Source organism: Scleropages formosus, chromosome 6 (genome assembly GCF_900964775.1).
Source record: "Scleropages formosus chromosome 6, fSclFor1.1, whole genome shotgun sequence".
NCBI lineage: Eukaryota > Metazoa > Chordata > Actinopteri > Osteoglossiformes > Osteoglossidae > Scleropages > Scleropages formosus.
The window spans coordinates 9664898-9688273 of record NC_041811.1 but is presented as its reverse complement, the minus strand read 5'-3'; the positions used below and the strand labels follow the sequence as shown (position 1 = coordinate 9688273).

The window sequence follows — 23376 nt, the reverse complement described above, 5'->3', positions numbered from 1 at the left end:
CGCTTGTGTCCCTTAATTTTACCACGAAACGGTTATTTAATGAGAATCAGTGTTTCTCATGTGACATAAAAGGTGCGTAATGACAGATTCCATATGTTGCTTTAGAGGAAACCGTGTGTGTGGTAGAAACACACAAGTTGCACCGCTTACACCAAGTAGGTAAGTATGATCAGGTGTGTAAATCATAATCATCTATTCATTTCATAACTTTATTTAAGATTTAAGATTTAGATGAATTCATAATTAAGAATAATGACCATCCCTGCAGGGTTGAATTACTCGCAGCGCAGTATGAAAATATGAATATGTGTCTCCCCGGTTCTCTCCCCCTCACTGTCTCTACATATATAAAGATATATACAGTATATATCTTTCTCTCAACTCCCCCCCCCCCTCTCTCTCTCTCTCTCTCTCACACACACACACACACACACACACACACACGCGGGGAGAGCCCCTACAAAAGGATGCTCAGCGAAGAGGGACGCGCACTCTTCCGGCGGCGCGAGTCCTCCCGCGGACGAGCCCTGCGAAGAATCGCTAAGAGCTCCTCCTCGCAGAAGCTTCTGGACGCCACACGTGCGGAAAAGTGCAGCTCACGCGCTGTTTCTCTCAGCATCCTCGCGCTGCCCACAGAGAGGGAGACAAACACTTTGCTACCGGTTCGCTCCCTCTGTCCGCACGTCGTGTAGTACTGAGGAGAGCAGGAGGAGCCAGAGAGAACAGAACCCGCGCGCGCTCGCCTCGGGGTCCCCGCACAGCATCCGCCATGGGCTCCGTGCTGCCCGCGGAAGCGCTCGCGCTCAAGTCGCGGCTGCGCGCGCCCGCTCTGTCGCTGTCCGAGCTCATCACCTGGGACCTCCTGCACAGCTTCCTGTACGGGCGCTGGAGGAGCGCGCTCGGCGACGGCGGGAAAGTGCTCGCGCTGAGCCCGCGCACCGCGTTCACCGCCGAGGCCCTGGCGCAGTCCTTCGCGGGAGGTTAGTCAGTGCGCGCCACAATAATATTAATAATAATAATAATAATAATAATAATAATAATAATGTGTATACATTATAATTATCATGTCATTATATTTGTGAGCGCTGTGGGGGAACATTATTTCTGTCACGATAATATTGGAGCGCCTTCACTTTATTTTCTAAGGGTTTTCAGGCGTCGGGTGCAGTTTCACTCTCACTCTCACTCTGCACGATTGTTTACAAACGTTTTCTTTTACAAACTGTGTTTTTTTCCTCATCTGTTTATATATTTGAAGTAAATTATTATGTGAAGTAAATGCTAAATCAAGTGCGGTGGTTATACACTGTACCTATGATATATATATATATATAGTATATACATTAACATTTACTACATCCGACCTGAAAAATGTATGCAGTATATTCAGCTTTTTCCTGCTTCAGCTTTCTCATTTATGTGCATTTCAAGGAATGTTTAAATATTTCACGTAATATGTAGAAGGCATCTTTTATCATGTACTATACCTTCTACACATTAAGTGAACTATTTGTGCGGCATAAAGTAAATGTGCTATAATTCTGTATGCACCCCATTTTTATGTGTCGTATCTCCTACACTTTAGTGAAATATTTGTGTTGTATATGTCAACTATAAATACCCATGCATGTAAGTTACCTAATATATAGCAGTGCTTTTGTTGTAAGTGAAGAGCTGTTAATTAGCTTTTTTTTTTTTTTTCTTCTTCCCCTCTTAGTTGTAGGATTTTTCTCCAGAGCCGGCTGAGGTCTCCCAGACGAAACTGACTTAAAAAAGTGTCCATTTGCACATTGTCAGAGCCCTGGCCCTCTTCCCACAGGCGCCGTCATTTTCCCAGTGCCGCTTTGTCTCATTTTCCCACTTCCCCTATTTATTTCCACCCATTTAGCGCATTAACCCGTTTTTAATGCGTTTCAACCCCACATTTAGGCGCCTGATAGGCGTGTAACTGTTTGTGACTCAATAAAGAAGGGTATTAAATTCATTTGGTTAACTTTGTGCTTGACCTGAAAGAAAAAAGTTCCCTTTCTTTAAGATGTGGCCCGATTTATCCCTCATTCATCAGTCCGGGACAGTCTTTTTATTTTTCCTTTATTGGCAGATATGGGCCTCCTTCGTTAAAGTCTTTCTTTCGGCTTTGAAAGATTGCTGTTCCTCAGATAATATGCCATGAAGACTAATTCTATTTCCATTCAAGCCATGTCAACCGTTTAATCCCCTTTCCATTTTTATTTGTTAGAGAAATCCAGGGCCTTTTACACAACTCCCTATTTCATTGAGTCCAAATTTATTGCTACAAAGTTCTTAAAGGGATAATGAATTTGGAATTAGTGGTTTTTTTTCCTGTTGAATTTAATGAATATCGCATCGAAAAGCATGACAAATCTCTGGACGCTGAGTAACAGAGGACCATTTAACCCGTTCTCCAGAGCCACCTCCCCCCCCCCCACTCAAGTAAAATTTCTTTGATTTTGACATTAAAGGGGCGCAGGCGTCAAACGCATTCCAGGACTCCATCCCCATGAACAATCCATCGCAGTTAATCCATTTAATCGAATTTACATGCTGCAAAGATTTCGTTTTCGTAACCTGAATGAGATTGAAGATTCCCTTTTATTTCTCCTTATAATGAAACACTTAAACTCGAATGCCTCTCTGTGCCCAGGAAAGCACAAACCCTCAAAAGTGGCCATTGTGTGGCATGGAATCCCCAAAGCGAGACATAATGAATTTTAAACATCTGGTACCGAATAATTTTGCCGTTTCATTCACACTTCAAAAATTATTGCAAATATACTAATTAAAAACATACATTTCTTGGGACAGGTGGAAAGGATCTCATTCTCTAATATCATCTCACTGGAAAGAACCTGTCCAGGATTCCATTGCTTTTGAACTCTTAACATGTTTGATGTTAAACATGAATTTTTCTGTAAAAAGTGTAAGGGATGCACATGTAGTCGGCTATGCATTCATAAATCCGGGGACTAACTTATTTGAGTGTCAGAAAATGTTGGCTGAGACTGGCAGATTCATGAGACATCTTCAGCAAACTCCTCCCATCTGCTTCCTCCTTGCTGCAGAAGTTCAGAAGCTGTCCAGCCTGGTGCTGCCCAGCGAGGTCATCATCGCCCAGAGCTCCATCCCTGGGGAAGGCCTGGGGATGTTCTCCAAGACCTGGATCAAGGCTGGCACAGAGATGGGCCCCTTCACCGGCAAGGTGGTGGCCCCCGAGCATGTGGACCTTGATAAGAACAATAACCTCATGTGGGAGGTGAGCCCTAAAAACCCGATGGCAGGATCCTTGACCATGAAAGGGCGCAGTTTCTCATGCTCGACAGAACTGTAACCTGGCCAGCTGTGCACCCACACAGGTCTTCAACGAGGACGGCACGGTGCGCTGCTTCATCGATGCCAGTCAAGAGGACCATCGCGGCTGGATGACCTACATCAAGTGCGCCCGAAACGAGCAGGAGCAGAACCTGGAGGTGGTGCAGGTCAGCGGCAGCATTTTCTACAGGGCCGTGCAGGTGAGAGGGTGTTGCTTGGACACCCGCAGCTCCTTCTCCATAGAAGCATCATGCAGGATCACTGGAACATCCATGAGCTCCACATCCAGATTTCCAGAATTTTCCAGATTGACTGTTACTGTACACTTAGTTATATCCTGCTATGGTTTAATTTCGTACCATTCGGTATTTTTCCTGGAGTGGCTCGGCTGGAGCACCTCCAAGGGTCGAGGACCATCGCCGTTTTGCGTTTCCATACGAGTGAGAAGATCAGAAACAGAGAAGTGTGCAGCTCACTGGACAGAAACCAGAACCACATGTACAGAGTTCAGATCTTGACTGTATAGCTTGAAGTGCAGAGTGGCAGCAGTGGGCATAGTGATCCACTGCTTTACGCTTAAAGAACCCGTGTTCGAATCCCACCTCTCACTGTAGTACCCTTGATCAAAGTGCTAACCCTGAACTGATTACCTAACTGTATAAGTGACTAAATCACTGTAAATAGCTTAACATTTTAAGACAATTGGGAGAAAACCGTCAGCTAAATGACTAAAGGTTAAAGTAAGGGCTAACCATTTCCACTGTTTTTACAGTATGTATGAAAGGGTGCACTGTACACATTTCCTATAACTCTCACTCTTTGACACATGGAGTGATGTCAGTTAGATTTGCTACCTTTATTCAACATATTCAGTCGCGTTACAAATTAACAAGTTAATGAATGAATGAACAAAAGAATGAACGAACAATTGAATGAATGAATGAATGAATGAATGAACGAATGAATGAACGAACGAAGAAATGATTTTATGAATGAATGAAAGAATGAACAAACGAATCCATGAAAGAAAGAATGAACAAATAAATGAAACTTTTTTTAATCCAGGAAGGATGTTCCACTCGGTTGCAGCAGCATGAAACAGACAACATGCTACATACACACCTACACATAAAGACATCTGTAGAGTGAGGAAAGAGCAGATAAGCAGATAAGTTAATGTGTAAATATACTGACAGACATACTGACACGAGAGGGTGAAGTGAGGTGGTGCAAGGTGAGGTGACACAGCACAGAGCCTCAGTACTGCCGAGACATCGAGAGGCCACTAAGAAGTCACCACCCTGGTAGTGTGAGATACACTGACCAGCTCCAGTGCGATGGTTTAGCAGTATGCATCCACCTGTTGGACCACAGATTGTATCACTTAATCACTGTCATTGTGCCTTCTCCACTGGTTAGCATGTTCATTGGGTGTTTCCATCTGCTCTTCTCCCTTCCCCGTGACACCTGGTCTCCTGGTTGTGTGCGCAGACCATCCCTCCGGACCAGGAGCTGCTGGTTTGGTACGGGAATTCACACAACACCTTCCTGGGCATCCCTGGGGTCCCGAGTGGTGAGGATGAGCACCACAAGAAGAACAAGAGCTGTGGTGAGGCTCTCTGATCGCCTTGGGCTGCAGGGTTCTGGGCATGACTGGGTTTCCCACAGAGACTTTTAGGGGCAGAGGGTTTCTTGTTCCTATTACCCTCAGAGGGCAACAGGTGGCGTAGTGTTATAGCCATTGTCATGAAATTGACAGTGGCTTGGGTTCAAATCTTGCTCTAGAAGCCTGGATCAACGTACAAGGTACCCAGAACTGACACAGTAAAAATCACCTTGTGGTATAAAAAGGTAAATCATTGAAAACAGAAAATTATATATAACAATCTATAACAGCTTGGAGAAAAGCACTGCATAAATTAATAAATATGAAATAAATAAAAATGCCTAATCTAAGGATTACCATATGCTTAAGTACTAGATTTACTCTTCCATTCACTAACAATAACTGCTGGTCTAAGTCAGGGTCACAGCAGTATGGAGCCTATCCTAGAAGCACAGGGTGCTTGGAGAGTTAGGGTGCGCACCGGATGGGACGCCAGTCCATCACAGGATGGCATGTGTAACTTAAGTCTTTTGACAATGAAGCTGATATCTTATGGACACAGTGCTGCCTAATGAAGCTTCGCACCTGAGTCTTGAAGTCACTAATAGGGGAGACGTCAGGTTTATTTTCATTTATGTCTGTGAATTACACAGTTAAACTAGAATAATTAAACGAAAATGAGCTGCATCAGCTGGATCAGTGACATTTACTCCAGTGTGGGGCAGCAGGTGGCGTAATGGTCAGAGCTGTAGCAACTGAAGCACCTGCTGTAGTACCCCTGATCAAGGTATTTACTCTGAATTGACACAGTAAAAATCACCCAGCTGTATAAATGGGTAAATCATGGTAAGTTTTTCAGTGTAGAAGCCTCATGCTCTGAACTGCTTTGGAGAACAGTGTCAGTTAATTGAACAAATAACAGTGGAACATTGAAGTGCGTCGTCACGGAAGGAATTTGGTTCATTCTGGCGTCGACTAAAATCAGTCTGTCTTCTTCGCCCCACGCAGAGGAAACACACGTAAACGAGAGCCCTGCGTTACACGCCTCGCCCAGCAGCTCCTGCAGCTCCCCGTCCTTGACGACCCCCAGCCGCATGCGCTGCGTCATCTGCCACCGGGGCTTTAACTCGCGCAGCAACCTGCGCTCACACATGCGCATCCACACGCTGGACAAGCCTTTCGCCTGCCGCTTCTGCGAGCGCCGCTTCAGCCAGTCGTCCACGCTGCGCAACCACGTGCGGCTGCACACGGGCGAGCGCCCCTACCGCTGCAACGTGTGCCAGAGCGCCTACTCGCAGCTGGCAGGGCTCCGCGCTCACCAGAAGAGCGCCAGGCACCGGCCGGAAGGGGCGGTTCCCACGACAACCAAGCGCTCGACCCCTGCGGATCGCCTGGCGCCCCTGGGGCAACGCGTTCCCGTCATGGCGTCGTGACAGCTGTGTGGAGACGCGCGCGCTCGGTCATACGTGTACAACAACCCTGCACTTTACCCCTGCGGCTAGGAGGCCCACAGCAGCAGGGCCTCACGCCATCGGCGCTGATGGAGGGCGCTTCGCTAGCGGAAACGAGGAGTGAAAACATGGTCGGAACGACGAGTCTTCCGTGAGATTCATCACGTTTATTATACTGCTCAAAATGTCCAATGCCATACACACTGGCTCCTCAACTTACACACGCAGCTGGGACCGGAAGTGTGTTCAATACTCCCATTTGTCTGGAACTCCACAGTCAATCACACCAATAAGTCACAATCAATAAAAACAGCCTAATACAGACGTCTCACCATTTTTTCAGGCCTTGGGTTGTGTAAAAACCTCAGACAATTAATAAAAATACCCTTACACTTCCATACCTCCATTATCAGTATCTGTTAACATTATCAGTAACTGCTTGTCCAGTGCAGGGTTGCAGTGGTCCAGAGTCTCCCCTGGACACATAGGGTGCAGGTCCATCACAGTGTAACACTTCTCGTTATTTTTTATTTACATCAAAGTACCTTAGGTTAGAACTGATTTAAAATGATTGAAAACAAAAGATCTACCATCATCTATGCAGCCTCCTACTCAACTCCGGTTGACTCCTACAATACAATAAACAAGTCCAGTGTTCGATGCCTTCTCGTCGCTTTCACTTTTCTCTGCTATCTACGCAACTAGTGTGCCTGATGTCGTTTGATGTATTTATGGATGAGGTTATGTACCATCCTGCGTACAGCTGTAATTCATAAAATAAGGCTTTTCATTGTTAAATTTTCATCAACTTCCACCCACTTCAAAATGAAAACAAACTTCAAACAGCTCAGAAATACCTTCTCTCTACAAACTCATGTTCACTGCCGGTTGTTGACTATTCATCCCCAGGAACATATGCGATGCTTTTCGTCTTGTTACTAATCAGCATTCAAAGAAATCGGAACTGAGCTGTAAACACTGTGGAAGTGAGTTGAATGAAGTCGGTTCCACACGTGCCTTGGAAAATTCGTAACTCGAACGTTTGTAAGGCGAGTGTAATTACTAGGCTGTTTACAGGTTGTAGTTTGAGTAAAGAGTAAACTGGGCCTGTATGAGTAGGCCTTGATCTGGAGAGAATGGACGGGATGGAAAATATCATATTTAGATTATTAGTTTTTTTTTTTTCCAGTTAATTTTCTCTGTGATTTAGTTGTGTCTGTTTCGGGATCTGTGTTCTTTTGCTCACAGACGCACGATAGTCACTATCCTGGTCTCGAGTTGGGCTGCGACGCCAAAAGGTGAAAAAATAAGAATCAGGCGAAGCACTGAGAATGAGTGTTATTTACACAGAAGTTCGATTTTTAATTTAGGGAGTCACACTGAAACGATCATCCAGGTCCGTCGACCACAGTTACAGCAATGGCAGGAGCCATGTGGTGTATTTGACCCTAGACCGCTTTGCTCTAGTTTAACCCCAGATGCTGCCCTGCTCAGGAGAAGTAAAAGTTTGCTGTAAAATGGAGGAAAAAGGTTTTTAAGAGGAAATCACTGTTTCGGCTGTGCTCACATTTTGCAAATATTGAACAGTCACTTTATCTCTGTAAATACATGAACGCAGTTAATTAGAAAGCATCCCTTTTGTGTCCTGCATAGTATGCAAATGAACATGAGTGTAACTTACAGCACCTGTCTTTCCAATAAAAGAGTGCAAATCTCCCATGTGTTGTTTGGCATTCCTGCAATATTTTCATTGAAATGTGTTTTTACTGGAAGAGTTTGCCACAGTTAGCCCAAACTAGGAACAATATTTCATCAGTGTGTGGCACAGTGGCACCGTGAGTAGCACTGCTGTTTCTAAGTGCCTGGGGGCTGCAGGAGGATGTGGGTTTGATCCCCGCTCAGTCTGTGTGGAGTTTGCCTGTTCTCCCTGTGTTTGTGTGGGTTTCCTCTAGGTGCTCTGGTTTCCTCCCACAGTCCAAAGACATGCTGTTCAGATTCACCCACAGTGTGTGAGTGACAGACAGAGAGAGAGAGAGAGAGTGTGTTCCACTGATGTATAGATGAGTGACCCAGTGTAAGTAGTGCATCTAGCAGTGTAAGTCACCTTGGTGAATGAGGTGTGTGGGCTGATAACACTACACAGAGTTCATTGGAAGTCATTTTGGAGAAAAGTGTCTGCTAAATAAGTAAATGCTTCAACTGAAACAGGAGTTTTGTTCATTTCTCAGCTCAGTGTTTTACCAGGAGAAATTTGGGGTTACAGCCCAGCTCAGCAACACTACAGGAACTTAAACCAACAACCTTCAGCTTACAAGTGCATACCCTTAACTACTACGCCATCTGCTGCCCTCAGAAAACAATATTATCCCATGAGCTGTGATCAGGATATTTTAGAGTACAGATCTGAAGAGAAATCACATTATGAAGTTCAATAAAAGAAATAAACACGCAAGACAGTTTCATAGATGACACATGTGATCATATGTATCATACAGTGCCGTGAAAAAGTATTTGCCCCTTCCTGATTTTTAATTTTTTTTTGCATATTTGTCACAGTTAAATGATTGAGATCATCAAACAAATTTTAATATTACACAAAGATAACCCGAGTAAATACAAAATGCAGTTTTTAAATGATGATTTCATTTATTAAGGGGAAAAAGCTGTCCAAACAGCTTTTGGGGGCAAATACTTTTTCACAGCACTGTATGCACATGCAAATATATGAAGAAGGAACATGTATAAAGCTGGATATTGTGCTGGAAATCTTTCACGCTGGCGACAAAGGAGGAAACAATAGTTAAAGTATACTGCATAGAATTTCGAAATGTCTATAACAAAAGACAAATTGCATGATATGTCAATATGGGGGGGGGGGGTAAACACAATAATTCTTGTAATAAACAGACATGATAATCATTAGCCGAATACTCCAGATTTATGAGATATTAGAATACCTGGTGATTGTGAGAAACTGGAACGTGGTTGATTAAACTCAGCCCTTAGTAATTTTAAGCGACTTACGTGCTCGTCCAAAAAAAAAAAAAAAAAAAACTGGCTTTCTTCCCGACATGGTAGGGCAGAAGCGCGTTTTTAAAGTCACCCAGAAAAATCGGAAACGTCTTTCCCTGCGGATGACATTACTCTCCAATCCAGTAGGTGGCAGCATCATCCTCAGCCAATAAACCAATAAATCAACTCCGCACGAAGTGATAAGAGAAGAAGAATGCGGAGTGTCGCAAAGTTATACGTCATCACACGGCGTCGCTCTATCGAGCAGCATGGCGGTGGATATGAGATTACCCGCTGTCCGCAAACAAGTACCTTCGTTTTCTGAGGCACAAGAAAAACACCTCGTTGTTCCAGGAGATGTCATCACCACTGATGTCGGCTTCATGCGGTAGGATCGGAAGAGTTTTTAAAGGATTTTGTATTTTTTTTTGAAAAATTTGAGTTACGCCCGCATCTGCTCTGGATTGAGAAATTACACTCCAGAATTTAGGATAAATCATTAAATGTTTCTTATTACTAATTAGTTTGAGTTTCAAATTAAAACGATACTTTTTACAGTTAAAACCAAGACTTGTTGTGTGAGTTTATTATAAAATGAGTCACTGTTAAGAAAAGCTGAAATAAATTTAAAAAAAAAAAGTGGTATTTCACATGTGAAATACCACTTTTTTTTTTTTTTTAAATTTATTTCAGCTTTTCTTAACAGTGACTCATTTTATAATAATAATAACCATATAATAATGACATAGGCATCATCATGATCATCATGATGTGAGCAAAAGACACACAGCCAATTGGTATCATACCTTCACCCTTTCCTTGCAGGGGTCATGGGACCTACATGGATGAGGAGAAGCTGACCGCCTCTGTGGCTGGAGAGGTGGAGAGGGTCAACAAGCTCATCTGTGTGCAGCCCTTGAAGACCAGGTCGGTCCTGGGTCAGTCGGTTACCCTCTTGGCATGCTGTCATTAAGGATATGGTAAACAAATTCTGGGTATTGAATTTCCCATTGAATTTTCATCAAGAAAAATGATCCCTTGGTAATATCTTTGTGCATTCTGTAAAGAATGATTTTCCTATAAATCTGTTGCTTAGGTCAGGTGTTTGTTCTTTTTCTTTCCAGGTTCAATGGTGAGGTGGGAGACGTGGTTGTTGGACGGATCACAGAGGTAGGGAAGGTCTCAGATGGCTGGATGCGGAAGCATTTTTGAAGCTTGGATGGCAGCAGCTGCTTTGTGTTCTGCATATCCAGGTGCAGCTGAAGCGCTGGAAGGTGGAGACCAATTCCCGCTTGGACTCGGTGCTGCTGCTGTCCTCGGTGAACCTGCCCGGAGGAGAACTGGTGAGTTTCCGGCTAAGGGCTGGCGATGGCTGCCGCCTGTGCTGTCTCTGCATGGAGGGACTACGTGATGGGACTTGTGTGCTTGTCTGTAAATACAAGGGAACACATTTTTCAAGGGACTTAATCATCACAAGCTCTCTTTTCATATTTAGTAGCTACATAACTTGTTTGTGCTATGTGTTTTGTCCCTGGCTGGAGAGAATTTGGGTATTTCACTCATACAGAGGCAATTCGTGGTTATTCTGCTAAGTCCTTCTGCAAGGAGGCTGCCTTTGAATCATCATCTTTTTACACACCTGCGTTAAAGCAGTGTGCAGCAGACATGGCAGTGACTGTGATGTTCTTTCTTTGTGTTTTTCAGAGGAGAAGGTCAGTAGAAGACGAGCTGACCATGAGAGACTATCTCCAGGAAGGGGACCTCATCAGCGTATCCTCTCTTTATGACTGGGAGTGCTGCTTTGGAAAGAAAAATGAGGATTGGTCCTAAAGACTAACTGTGAAATGTCTGGGACTGCATATTTAGATTAGATTGGCCTACATACAATTTATTTGCATAGGAAACTTAGTTTTGCACAGATAATTTGAAAATGGTTTAAATTAAAAAAAAAAAAAAAAAAAAAAGGGAAACACCTTTGCTCGTTCATTTTAGGTACAGGACCTTAATGTCTTGGAATCCAGATCTTTGTCTTTTGGTTACAATTCCAGTTCTTGTGAACACTGCTACTGTAACAAACAAATGTTTACATTTAGGATGCATTTTGCAGAGGTTTCCCAACCTGCACACAGATGGTTGTAAATAGCCTTATGTGGGTGGTCATTTTTTTCCTTTGACTCCATCTTTCTCAGGCTGAGGTTCAGTCTGTGTTTTCAGATGGAGCTCTGTCTCTCCACACCCGCAGTCTGAAGTATGGAAAGGTGAGCTCTCACAGGCCTCGTTCTGCATGCTGTCTATTTGCGAAGCTTTTTCTGAACATGTGTATTGCATCACCTTATGCTTACAATGCCCCGTAAGGCTCTATTAGGAGGATTAATTAAAATGAACAATGAATATTACAGCAAACATTGCAATTATTATTGTCATTATTAACTTTTATTTAGCTGATGCCTTTGTCCAAGACAACATTCAGTGCTACTTGAAAGTATGTGAACTCCTTGTGTCCCTTAGTTTTACCACAAAATGGTTATGAATGAGAATCAGTCTTTCTCATGTGACATAATAGGTGTGTAATCACCAATTCTGTATGTTGCTTTAGAGGAAATCATGTGCGTAGTAGAAAAATTCAAGTAGTGCAGGTGCAAAAATAAGCAAAACCCAAATTGCACTGGTTAAACCAAGTAGGTAAGTGGAATCAGGTATGTAAATCATAATCATCTGTTCCTTTTATATGTTTAAGATTTAGTATTTTATACAAAAATAATGACCGTCCCTATAAGGTTCACATACTTTCGAGGAGTACTGTATCAGTGTCCAGTTTGTACAACAGGCTATGCACCTGTTTATACAGCTGGGTATTGTAGTGTATTAATTTAGGGTAAGTACCTTGGTCAAGGGTACTACAGCAGAAGGGGATCTTCATCTTGCAAGGTGACAACCTGAACCATTATGCTATGTGCTTCTCATGTCCTGCTGCATATATGTTTGTACATATGTATTGATTAAGTCTATGTGGTCTTTGCTTTTTCTTAAGCTGGGGCAGGGAGTCCTTGTGCAGGTGTCTCCTTCCTTGGTGAAGAGACAGAAAACGCACTTCCACAACCTGATGTGTGGTGCTTCAATTATCCTGGGCAACAACGGCTACATATGGCTGTACCCCACCCCTGGCCAGCAGGATGAGGAGGCAGGGGGATATTACACCAGCTTGGAGGTACTGGCCTACATACGTAAATCTAACACAGTGGAGGTGAAAACACAAGAAGTCCTCGCAGTTTTTGATGTGAGAAATAGAGAAAGTTATGAAAATATGGTCACCGTGCTGGTGCAGCAGGTAGCGCTGCTGCTTCACAGCACCTGGGTGTGTTTTGAGTGTAGGTTCAAATCCAGCATAGTCTGTGTGGAGTCCTCGTTTCCTGTGAATGCTGACTTGGACAAGTGGTTAGAGATAGTGAGCGAGTGTGTGTTTTGAGTACAGAAATGTACTTTACTATATCCTCCAGTTCAGTTTGTTTTTTTTATAAAAAAAAAAAAAAACTCAATATTATGTTCTTCTGTTAACTAACGATAGGCTTTTCTTCCTGCAGAATTACATAGGTTGAATTTTATGGAGGGGTATAGATCCCCTGTTTTTTTTTTTTTTTTAAATTTTTTCTTTCTTTCTCACTGCCTATATGTCTACACTTCTCTGTGGGCTGATTTTTGACATCCATTTCTCTGGTGGAACCTTGTCTTCAAACAGCCTATTTCTCTGGCTGACCGTGAAGTGATCTCCAGGCTGAGGAATTGCATCCTTGCTCTGGCTGCCCACAAGGTGTTGCTGTATGACACAAGCGTGCTGTACTGCTATGAGTCCTCCAAGCCGCACAAGGTAACACCGTTTTCTCCACTCTGAATACTGAAAGAGGATCTTTACATACCGTTTAAATGGCTAACATATCATTGTAATACCCTCAACATCTGAAAGGCTCAATACTAGAACCAACTTGACATGCATATTTGTTTGCAGATCAAGAATATTCTTAAACCTGAAGTGATGGAAGAAATTGTGATGGAAACGCGGCAACGGCTTTTGGAACAAGTAGGGTAGAGAGGACTGTGAGAACATAGTGTTGAACCCTTACCAGAGCCTGCTGACTGTAGTGAGTCTGACTTGCTCATTAATGACTCTGGACATTCAGGCCGTTGCTTTCTGGAAGCAATCCCAGCCGAGGGTTTCATTGCAGACTCACACTGCTCCCCAGATTTTCCACTTCTTACCCTGCTTGTCTTTGCAAGGTGAACAGCTCTTTGTGGTTAGTTGCCGGGAGGAAATCCTCTTGCTATTGACCTAAACCAGATTAAGTACACACTGTGGAGCGCAAACTGACTCTTTTGAGCCAACATGAGTAATATTTCACCGTTACGCATTTTAAAGTAAGGATTAAAGGAACAACTGTTTTGTTTTGACTAACTTTTGTTATAAACAATTAAACTTTAAAAACTGTCTAGGCAGTCTACATTTATTCTCAAATGTGATTGTGAAATGTTTGTAGTCAGTTTATAAAAGCTGGTTTCTGACTGAAGGGGAAGTCAGTGGGGGAAATCTCATGTTTGCACACCTCTTGCCCCAGGTTTGGGTTTAAGAAAAAAGAGGATGTTATAGTACCTGTTTGCACAGTTACATCCAAAACGGCCTTCACAGCAGTTGGACACCTGTCAAAAGCCACATTGCAACAAAATGCACACAAGTGTGGTAGTTAATTATATTTGAGGCGCTACTGCTAATGAAAGGTCTTGTTTGGCAGTTCTGTTAGCATATTTCTATACTTTGTGTGTGTGTGTGTGTGTGTGTGTGTGTGTGGGTTGATTTGTAAAGAAGTGCAGGTTTGCCTGGTAATAAACTATGTTGATTATCTTTTCTGATGAAGGAAATGGAGATTATATGCAATTTTACATGAACTATCTCACAGTCCAGATGACTGCTACATGTTAATAAAAAAAAAAAAGTAAAGCATGACAATTTTATATACAGACAGTGATAAACTAGAAATCAGCAGCTTGTTTTAATAACAATAAAGCCCAAATCACAGATCAGTGCAGTTTATCAACTGGAACACTAGATTTAGCAGTGTCTTCTGTTCAAATGTTTAAGGTGGATTTTTAAATAAATTGCTTTAGATTGTTTAACATTTGCATGGGCAGTTCCGAGAATGTCCACATAAATTCTATTATTTAACAACTGAAATATTATAGAATTTATTACGGATCCGGTGAAAAAAACTCAATCGCAGTGCAATCTCAATCTGCTAACTTAAAAATACTAATAAATGTTTTTATATGTGTAGTACGTGCGCAATATTTAGCTTCACTTTCTAAATCCGTTTGGTATAAACACTGCAAAAGTGAGATTAACAAGTCAAAGTGATTACTATAATATTAACACACCATCCCTCGGTAATAATCTCGGGTTATGCAGCCGAATCGAAACGACTCGCGCTCACTCATCCCGGAAGATGTTTTCGAGCAGCGCACTTGCGCAGTGACGCGCTATGACGTCACACGCCCCCTCCCGCCTCCACGAGTTAGTAAACCACCCTTATGGAAACATGGCGGCCTCGGTTCGAATCTGGCCGTGAAGAAAGTGGTGTAACTTTTTGATAAGTTGGTGCTGAATATCGGTGAGAGGCGAAGCGCTCATGCTGTGAACTTGGACGTCGTCGGGGTCGGACTGCATAAGCGGCGACGGAGTGACAGGACTGCTGGAGCAGAAGAGCGGGTACCTCAACAACTTGCTCTGAGCCTCTGTTGCCCCCGGGAGAGGGAACCACCGCGGTCGCGGGTGGCAGGGAGCGCACACGCGGAAATAGGAGCGCGCCGCTGGACCCGGGCCGGGTTCGTCGTGTTGTTGTTGTCATTTAGAAGACTGGCACTGCGATACGCCGGACGGACTGAGTGACTAGACTGGGCACTGGACTGGCGCAAACAAGTGTAACTACCAAAACTCGTAGAGAACTTCAACTTGTATGTAAATCATCACGATGAAGAAGAGTGAGTGTGCTACGTTGCATGCAAACCTATAACTTCTGCAGCACCGTTTATTTCCTGCACCGTATATGCACGCGCGTAACTTTTGACCTGCAGCCGCGCTCTCGCGCTGCACCAGACGCCAGTCCGGCCAGCACGAGCCGCCGCGCGCAAAACTGCTTCTTTATTTTCTTAAGAAAACTGTCCGAAAAGAGCAGAAAAGCTAGCTTTAAACCGATGGAGATTTTAAAATGAATTATTTCCTAGTCAGAACTGAACTTTTTTTTTTTTCGTAAATGTGACATTGGGCGAAGGTTTTGCTCGACACCTGAGCCCTGAGGCGCTGCCAAGAATTAACTAGCACAGTACTAGTAGGTACAGACTGGTTAAACGTTTACTACTGTGAATGACCGACCTTCCTTCGGGTCGGATCAGCCTTTCTATGCAGTTTCCTTACCCAATAGGTGTCCGAGTGAGCCGTTCAGTGTTGGACCTTTTGAGAATTGAGAGCTGCTTTTCCATCCCAATGTGAACAGACATCCATCTTTTGATGACACCCAGTCTTAGACTAAAGGGAGGCAGAGGAACAGCATGGTGGTTGTGGTTTCTGTGCCACCATGTCATGTGTCTTTTCTTTAATCCCGTGCACAGTCGCGGTGCTGCCTTGAACGTGAACACTTCTGTGAAATCCTCCACTCTAAATTCGTCGCTTATTTATTACAACCTCGATGCCTCGCTGTAGCAAATTTAATCATGTTTGTCACACTACTGCCTAGCCGCCGGCGCTGTGAAACTTTCCATTTCACTTATGAACTTGTGAAGTTCCTTGCCATGTTTTTTTAAATGCTGTTTGTGTTTCACATTACCAGCAGGAATCTTCCTACTCATTTCTTACTTACTGTCTTTTTTCTTTTTTTAAAACCTCTCCCTTTGAGTTTCACAAGTTTGTAGGGTTTTTTTTTTTTGTTACTTCAAGACACTATGCTGCTTGTATTTTTACCTATTAATCAACAATTATCGAGCCGACCAATTGGATCCACGTATGCAAATAAGATCATCTTTATCAAGTGCCCTTAGGTTGTTTATCCATAAGCAAAGTACAACAGCCAAAGTATAAGGAGATAATTCTGCTCTGTGCATTGGGACATGTAAAGGCCAGTGGAAAGTTCACTGTAGATCAAAGCTCCTGGCTCCACTTGCACGCAGTGTGAACCACATCGGTGTGGTGGATGAGCCGTGATGTGAAGCTGGGGGCTGTTGGCAAAAGGCGCTGGCAGCGTGAAATCCGGGCCTGGACGGGAGACGTGGAGCACCCCTTTCTCCACGTCCACCCCTGCCAGCCGGAGGTGAAGACCGAGCGAGATCAGTGCTTGCAAGAGGACACATTCAGGAGCAGACCCTCAGCGAGCACTCCACCTGTACCCCGGTGGTGTCCCAGCCTCCCGCTTTTATGGGGCAGCAGCCAGGGAAGGTCGTCGGGGACCAGCGGAGGCCCAGTCTGCCGACTTTGCCTTTTATCAAGGGGGGGAAGCGCGAGGCTCCACGGCATGGGACCACCCCTTGCAATGTCTTCGTGGTTCATGGTAAGTGTTGGGATCATCCTACCCGCCACATTTGTTTCTGCGCAAGAAGTCCACCCAGCTTTGGGAAGTGTCTCTGGAGTGTGTGCCCTTTTTACTTTTTGGTTCCAGCATAGTGTGGGCACCTGTCTTGAAGCTGACTTTAGGACCTTATGTATTGCAGATTTCAAACTGCTGGTTTGATATTGGTTCAGTGAACCACCGGTTTTCTAAATATGACATGAAGTCTATTGGCTAGTGTTGGAGGTGTTCAGTGTGGTTTTATCCCAGCAACTATCTTTCATAACCCTTGTATTTCATGATCCAACAATAATTGTGCCCATACATCGAACGTCTGCAAGCACAGGGTCTCGGAGAACCCAGAGTTGGTTGGTTTTTGTTTTTTTGTTTTTGAGCAGAGCTGGGATCGTTTATGAAGGGAAGTGAGTCATACGGATGGGAAGGGGAAAGGGTTACTCTCATTCCTGTCACATACCTCCCTTCCCAGGTCCCCTGCAGTTTGCCATGCTGGGCCAATGCTCCTCACCCAGCGGTTTTTTTTTTTTTTTTAATAAAAACTCATCTCTGCACCGGCAAAGTAGAGTAAAGGAGGCACTGCAGGGCAAGCAAGGACCTGTCTGCGCTCCTCTTGTTTCCAGTGCATGCTGGGTCTCGCTGCTGGGGCACAAAGAGAGCGAAGGAGAGAGTCCTGCTTTGTTTGCAGCCAGAATCTTTTGATGAAACTGAACTTGAAATATGTAATGTAGTCCATACAGTGCAAATTTTGTGGCTTGTGGATCATCCTGCATATTTCCTTTCTTTTTCAAAGTATTACTTGTAGCGAGGTATTGTTTGCTCCTTTTTTTTTTTTTTTTTTTTTTTTTTTTTGAAAAGGGAAACAAGTCTGCTCTGTGGTGATGAATCAAGGAGAGAGTTCCAGAGGAAGTGTTCCCATTTTCCTTGTCTTTTGTCGCACTTCCCTGTAACAGGACGAGGGGATCACTGTGCTCTGTTGTGATCAGTACAAGAACAAGGAAGTGCCCAGACTTTTACAGGCTTCCTCAGCGTTTGGCTGTTTGATGCTGTCTCCCATAGCTTCACTCACAAACCCGGTATGTTGCAGTGTAGATAGCATGCTAAGGTTCTGTGTACTCCACTGCCCTCCACTTTCACAGCATACAGAACTACACTAGGTGGAGCAAGGAAAGACTGTCTTTAATGGTGAGCTCGAACCAGTGGAATGGCGAGAGTCCTTAAAGTACTTTTGAGACTGCAATAATATTTTAATTTTACGCCTATACACATGACTGTGACAGGGTCTGTTTTGTCATTTGTTTAGATTTCTCTATAATTCATGTTCAAAGTGTGCTAGTTTCTCCCATCTGTAGGTTTTTTTTTTTTTTTTTTTTTTTTTTTTTTTTTTTTTTTTTTTTTATATGCTGCAGATAAAGCTTTAGAAAAGAAGTAACTTGTGAGAGGGGGTTTGAGAAGTTGAGTGCAGTATTGTTTCCACAGAATGCCTTGTAGAGCATGGTTTTTGTTTGTGTGCATGCTTTGTATATTTGGGAAGTACAGTGAGCAATGAGCGTGGATCAGTATTTACGCTGCTGTCTTATATAGCTGGATTTTTACTGAAGGAATTCTGGGCACATTGTTCAAGTTATGTATTTCAGCACTATGAATACATCAAAGATCCCTGAGACAAATATAACTGACACCTCTGTTTCATTCTGTAAGAAGTCTGCACAGGTGGCAAAAACTGATGAATTGTGCGCCCCCAGTGGTCACTTTGTGTAAATACAAAAACTCAGTTACACTGAGCAGGTCTACACTAAGTCTTGTGAAATTAGCAGGGATGTAGGGTTTTTTAAAATTATTGCACCACTTTATAATTGTAGGCATTATTCTGCATACCTTACTTGTTTTAACATACGCTCCTACTGATGAGGATGTAGATGTTTTAATAACTTGTAAACTTTTTTTTGAAGGATGCTGTAAAAAAATGTTGCAAAGCCTGTTTATTTTGTATAAATTTTGTGCACTGATTGAGAACCTCAACTGATAGTGCCAGTGTTTTTTGTCCCTTAGTTCTTGTGGTTGCATGGCTGGTTGTGGATATTAACTTGGTGTGGCTTGCTCTGCACATGCCAGTGATCTCTTTTATTATGCCACCAAATGGTCAGCTTTGACTGCTTAGATTTTGATATTTTTTTTTGGCTTTTACTTCAGGGAAGTTGTCTTTGGGGCCCAAAGGCTTCACACAAGCATGCTGTGATACTGTGGTGGACTAAACTTTAGGTGCGCTCATCTGCTGTTTCACCTTGTTATAAAGCAGGGTTTACTTACGCTTATACCTGCTGGGAGTTTTATGGTAATGGAAGGGTGATTGGAAAGTTTGCTAAACCAAATGTTACATGACAGACCTGAACTTATAGTTTTAGGGTGAGAGAAAAATAATGCACTTCAGCCATATCTGAGTTTCCAGCAGACAAGTGCCTGCAGGCCCCATGTATGGTCTGAGGGGGAGTTTTCTCTATAGTAGACATTTTTGGCTAGAACTTCTGGAATCTGTGTAGTCTAGACACCAAATTCTCCATCTCAGCAGGACCCAAAGACACTGTTCTATTTTAGACTGGGGGGTTGTACTGTTGGTGGTAGTAATGCAGCCGTCTTCCTGGACAGTCTTGCCTGCTGGACTTCACTTGTTCATCCAGCTGCTGATTGTCTTGGTTTCTTACTATTCCCTTCTTTCTCTCTGTCAGCTCATGACCGTCCTTGCGTCAGAAGCGGGTAACAGTTTACTTTCCCGAGGTTAAGCTCACTGACCAGAGTATTGCTGATGGGCATTTTGCATCATAATGTAGCTGCTTTTATGGTTGTGCGACAGGATGTACAGAATCAGTTGATTCAGATCCCTGGAGGGAACCAGTGTTTGGTAGAGACATTTGAATTTGAAACCCTTTGGCAGATACTCATCCTTGTTGTGACAGCCTGGTAGTGAATGCTTTAACCTGTTTGTCAATTCAGCTTGAGTTGCACCCTGTTGAAGGGTTTATTATTCATTTTGCTGATGCCATCCAGGGAACATTAAAGGCATGAGTGGATATGGTCAGAGGACCAACGTGGTTAAAAAAAAAAAATTTTTTTTTTTTTTTTTTTTTTTTTTCTTCTCTCCCCCTTCTTTGGGTTGCCCTTTGGTGTGTGACTTGGTTTAAGTGCTGATGTCCTGTGGCAAATGTTCAGGGCTGATTTTCTGCTGGAGCTTGAATGTGCTGTTGTCATTCCTTCCTTCCTTTGGCAGGTTATATAACTTCCGGCAATTTACAATAGTATCTGGCATCTATCAAACCATGCCTGCCACATAATGCAATCAGAGTTGTCTTATTCTTAACTCTTTTTTTTTTTTTAACACATCTCTGGGTCTGCAGGTTTTGTGTGGGTTTGTCACAAAACTTGCTTGTTTTTCTTGCCCGTTTGCCAGTGTCGCACAACTTCTGTATTTTTGGAAGGTGACAACTTTAAAGGGAACTTTTAACACGTACCCTCCTGCCGGCTTCCCAGGTAGCAGTACAATAAGGCAAATGGGGCAGTGAGGAACTATACCTTTTGAACTCTTGCCTACTTCCCTACTTTTGGTCCTTTTTAATTGGTATTGTTTCTGTTTCAACCGAATGCTGTGACTGGTCAGTTGGCTGGCTCAAGGGTGCTCCTGGACTTTTTTTTTTTTTTTTTTTTAGTTTGGTTTATTTGCACAAAAAAAATCCAATGGTAAAATTTAAGAAAGAACCATTGAATGTACCACGGAGGTTAAAAATCCAATGGGTTTATCATTTGACCTTCCCAAAAACAAATGAGATGGTTAAAAAATCAAATTGTGGTGGCCACAGTGAAAATAACATTACTGTAGGGAAGTGATGGGACTCTGTCAATAATAGAACAATAGTAAAGGTTAATGTAAGACCATATTAGGTGTTTCTCTGTTCTGTAAGATATTCTTAATGATTTCTTGAATAATGTAACGGATGAACACGATTCCAGAGAGGTGGGTATGTTGTATGGGGAACATTGAATTGTCATTGGGTAGTTCTGAAGTAGTGAACATGAAGTTTTTGGTGACATACATAAAAAAAAAATCCCCCCCCCCCATGAAGACAAGTCAGTTCTTAAAACATAATGGAACTAGATTCCTTAATGGCTGAAAAATATATTTGAAAATGATTTATCTGGAAAATTGCCAGCATTTCAAAACTGCTGAACAAGTAAAAGGAACTAGTCAATGGGGCAGAAAGGTAGAGATCCTGACAAATCTTTTTGGAGAGGAAAGAAAGATGTTTGGGGGAGCTTTTGTAAGGGTGCACCCACCCAGTATTATATAAGAAATACAGGAATAATACAAGGTGATAAGGTTAACTTTTTCACATTTTTGATTTTAGCTTTTTCCATTTTTGCTCAGCAAAAATTGCCTGGGGGTACAACGCTGAATACAAATACAAAAGTGCAAAGACATTACAACATTGCATTAGTTAACATGATTAACCATACCACCAAGATTAGTTTATTCATCTCTCCCTCAACCACAGAGACTCTTTTTAAGTGTGGGGAAAGGAAATTCACTTCTAACTGTTGTTGCTAACAACGCCTACACTGGTGACCCATGTGTCATAGCCCGTTGTGTTTAGATGAGTTGGCTCCCTCTTCATGGCCACAGTTCTCATCTCATTGCCCTATAATCTCCAGGGAAGTTCTGGAGAAGCTGCTTGCATGGCGTTCCTCGCACTGATGCTGGGAGGCACAGCCGCAGCAGTGGAGTCAGGAATGTGACCTCTCCTTCATTCCACTCTCGCATAGCTCACATTCCCTCCCTCCCTCCCTCCCTCTCTCGCTCGCTCGCTCGCTCCCTCTCTTTTGGCCTCTCAGCTGCCCTGAGTGGCAGCTGAGAAGACCCTGTGCCAGCCCTCTGAAAAGTTCCCGCCTTCACAGTCGTCGCCTGTCACGTTGCATCGCTTCTCTCTGATTTTGTAGGTTCTGCTCCTCTGCAGCCTGCCCCATCTTGGGGGAGAGTGGAGGGCGGAGCACATGCGGGAAGGCTGAGAGCCCGCTAGGGCACGATGAGGGACACAGTCCAGATGCCAAAGATTCCCTGGTGCACAGGATCATGGGTAACATATTAAAATGCATCTGCATGCATAGCACCAGGCTCGGGTGGAAATTGGAAACATCCCTGGTGCATTATGGTGTCCCTCAAGAAGGCCCAGCGTGAAGCAGTGTGACGGGCATGCTGGGGCATTCCACGGCACTTAAGTTAGAAAATACTGCTCCCTTTTTGAGCCAGTGATCTTCATTATTCCATATTGTGTCACATGACCTGACCTGTTATTTCTTTGCATGTCTTGCCACTGAACGCTGAAGTTGACCTGTGTTCGAAACACATCCGCACTGTAGTAAATGGTTACAACCATGAATGCGGTCCAAGCTATATTCTAAATGGGTTTCATTTACTATTCTTAGCAAGAAGATGAAAACATTGTAGAGATTAGGAAGTTCAAATGCCCATCCTAGTATTCTTGTGTAAATAAGTCGCTCAATTCCTTGTCCATACGTTTACTCTTCTTAGTTGTTGTATGAGTTACGTATGAGTACTCAGGATGCAGACGCAGAGGTGTGCTCAGTTGTTGAATTTCGACACAAAGTAGCTGAAATACAGCCTACGCTACTTGGTTAAAAAAAAATTCTAATTTTTACTGTCAGTTCAATGTAAGAATTTTGATCAAGGATATTACTCAAACCCAGGTCATGTGACTAAGGAAGTGGCTCTAGCCACTGTGCCACCTCAAGAGATTATCACACATTCAAAAGTTACTTAATGGAGAAACAGTGTGAATTTTTTTTTCCCCCCTCCTCTCCCCCCCCCCCTTCATTCTACAGTGCGGTGGAAAGTCATTTTTAGTAATGCTTTCCAAGTTGTGTACAAGTGTGACACTAAGTTGCTTGGGACAAAGGCATAAAAGAAATGAACACATGATAATGCAGTAGGAATAATCACTGAATGCTGGGTGCATTAAGCTTTCTTCGTTGTTTGTTGTCTTGTGGCTCATGCATATTATGTTCTGCAAGGTGGCCCAGGGTGAGAAAGGATATTCTGTGTTGCCCTGGTACTCTGTGTATTTTTTTTGTCTTCCCTGTAGGGGTGTTGGCCAGGTGCTATGGGAGGAGGAAGAACATCATTTGAGTTTGCTCCATCCATTGTCTTGAAGATAAGCACAGTGAAGCTGCTGACCCTTTAGGGGACTATAAAAGCAACAGTGTTGTGAAAGCTGTCCAAGTTCGTGGGCTGGGGGTGTTAGGTTAGGGCAGGAGTTTCGTGGCGGGGTCCTTTTCTCTGGCGGTGTTGTACGCAGCACAGCTGTTGTTTTTCTCC

The 23376-nt window shown here is 43.3% G+C and overlaps 3 protein-coding genes across 4 annotated transcripts in view; all 3 read left to right on the top strand.

Moving 5' to 3' along the window:
* The first annotated feature begins 769 nt into the window (after positions 1-769).
* prdm12a (PR domain containing 12a) lies at positions 770-8087 on the top strand. The gene is made up of 5 exons (XM_029253032.1): positions 770-980; positions 3084-3274; positions 3375-3530; positions 4822-4939; positions 5945-8087. Exons 1-5 carry the CDS (start codon positions 770-772, stop codon positions 6367-6369), a joined length of 1101 nt encoding a protein of 366 aa, XP_029108865.1. The 3' UTR covers positions 6370-8087.
* Positions 8088-9655: 1568 nt separating this feature from the next.
* exosc2 (exosome component 2) lies at positions 9656-14141 on the top strand. Its single transcript, XM_018732853.2, has 9 exons — positions 9656-9787; positions 10225-10326; positions 10524-10569; positions 10653-10742; positions 11104-11169; positions 11589-11657; positions 12431-12607; positions 13136-13264; positions 13403-14141. The coding sequence occupies exons 1-9, from the start codon at positions 9669-9671 to the stop codon at positions 13481-13483; spliced, it is 879 nt and encodes a 292-aa protein (XP_018588369.1). The 5' UTR covers positions 9656-9668; the 3' UTR covers positions 13484-14141.
* Positions 14142-15301: 1160 nt separating this feature from the next.
* Positions 15302-23376, top strand: part of LOC108922661 (tyrosine-protein kinase ABL1-like) — a 34218-nt gene continuing 26143 nt past the window's right edge. For both annotated transcript variants that reach the window (XM_018732926.2, XM_018732925.2), the window contains exon 1: positions 15302-16982. In XM_018732926.2, coding sequence (XP_018588442.1) covers positions 16850-16982 — 133 coding nt within the window. In that variant the 5' untranslated portion in view covers positions 15302-16849. The remainder of the gene's footprint in view (positions 16983-23376) is intronic.

Coding starts and splice junctions, on each gene's coding strand:
- prdm12a (XM_029253032.1), top strand. CDS start 770: ATGGGCTCCGTGCTGCCCGCGGAAGCGCTCGCGCTCAAGTCGCGGCTG. Junction 3,531..4,821: donor TTTTCTACAGGGCCGTGCAG/GTGAGAGGGTGT, acceptor TTGTGTGCGCAG/ACCATCCCTCCGGACCAGGA. Junction 4,940..5,944: donor CAAGAAGAACAAGAGCTGTG/GTGAGGCTCTCT, acceptor CGCCCCACGCAG/AGGAAACACACGTAAACGAG.
- exosc2 (XM_018732853.2), top strand. CDS start 9,669: ATGGCGGTGGATATGAGATTACCCGCTGTCCGCAAACAAGTACCTTCG. Junction 9,788..10,224: donor ACTGATGTCGGCTTCATGCG/GTAGGATCGGAA, acceptor CTTTCCTTGCAG/GGGTCATGGGACCTACATGG. Junction 11,170..11,588: donor AGGAAGGGGACCTCATCAGC/GTATCCTCTCTT, acceptor CATCTTTCTCAG/GCTGAGGTTCAGTCTGTGTT.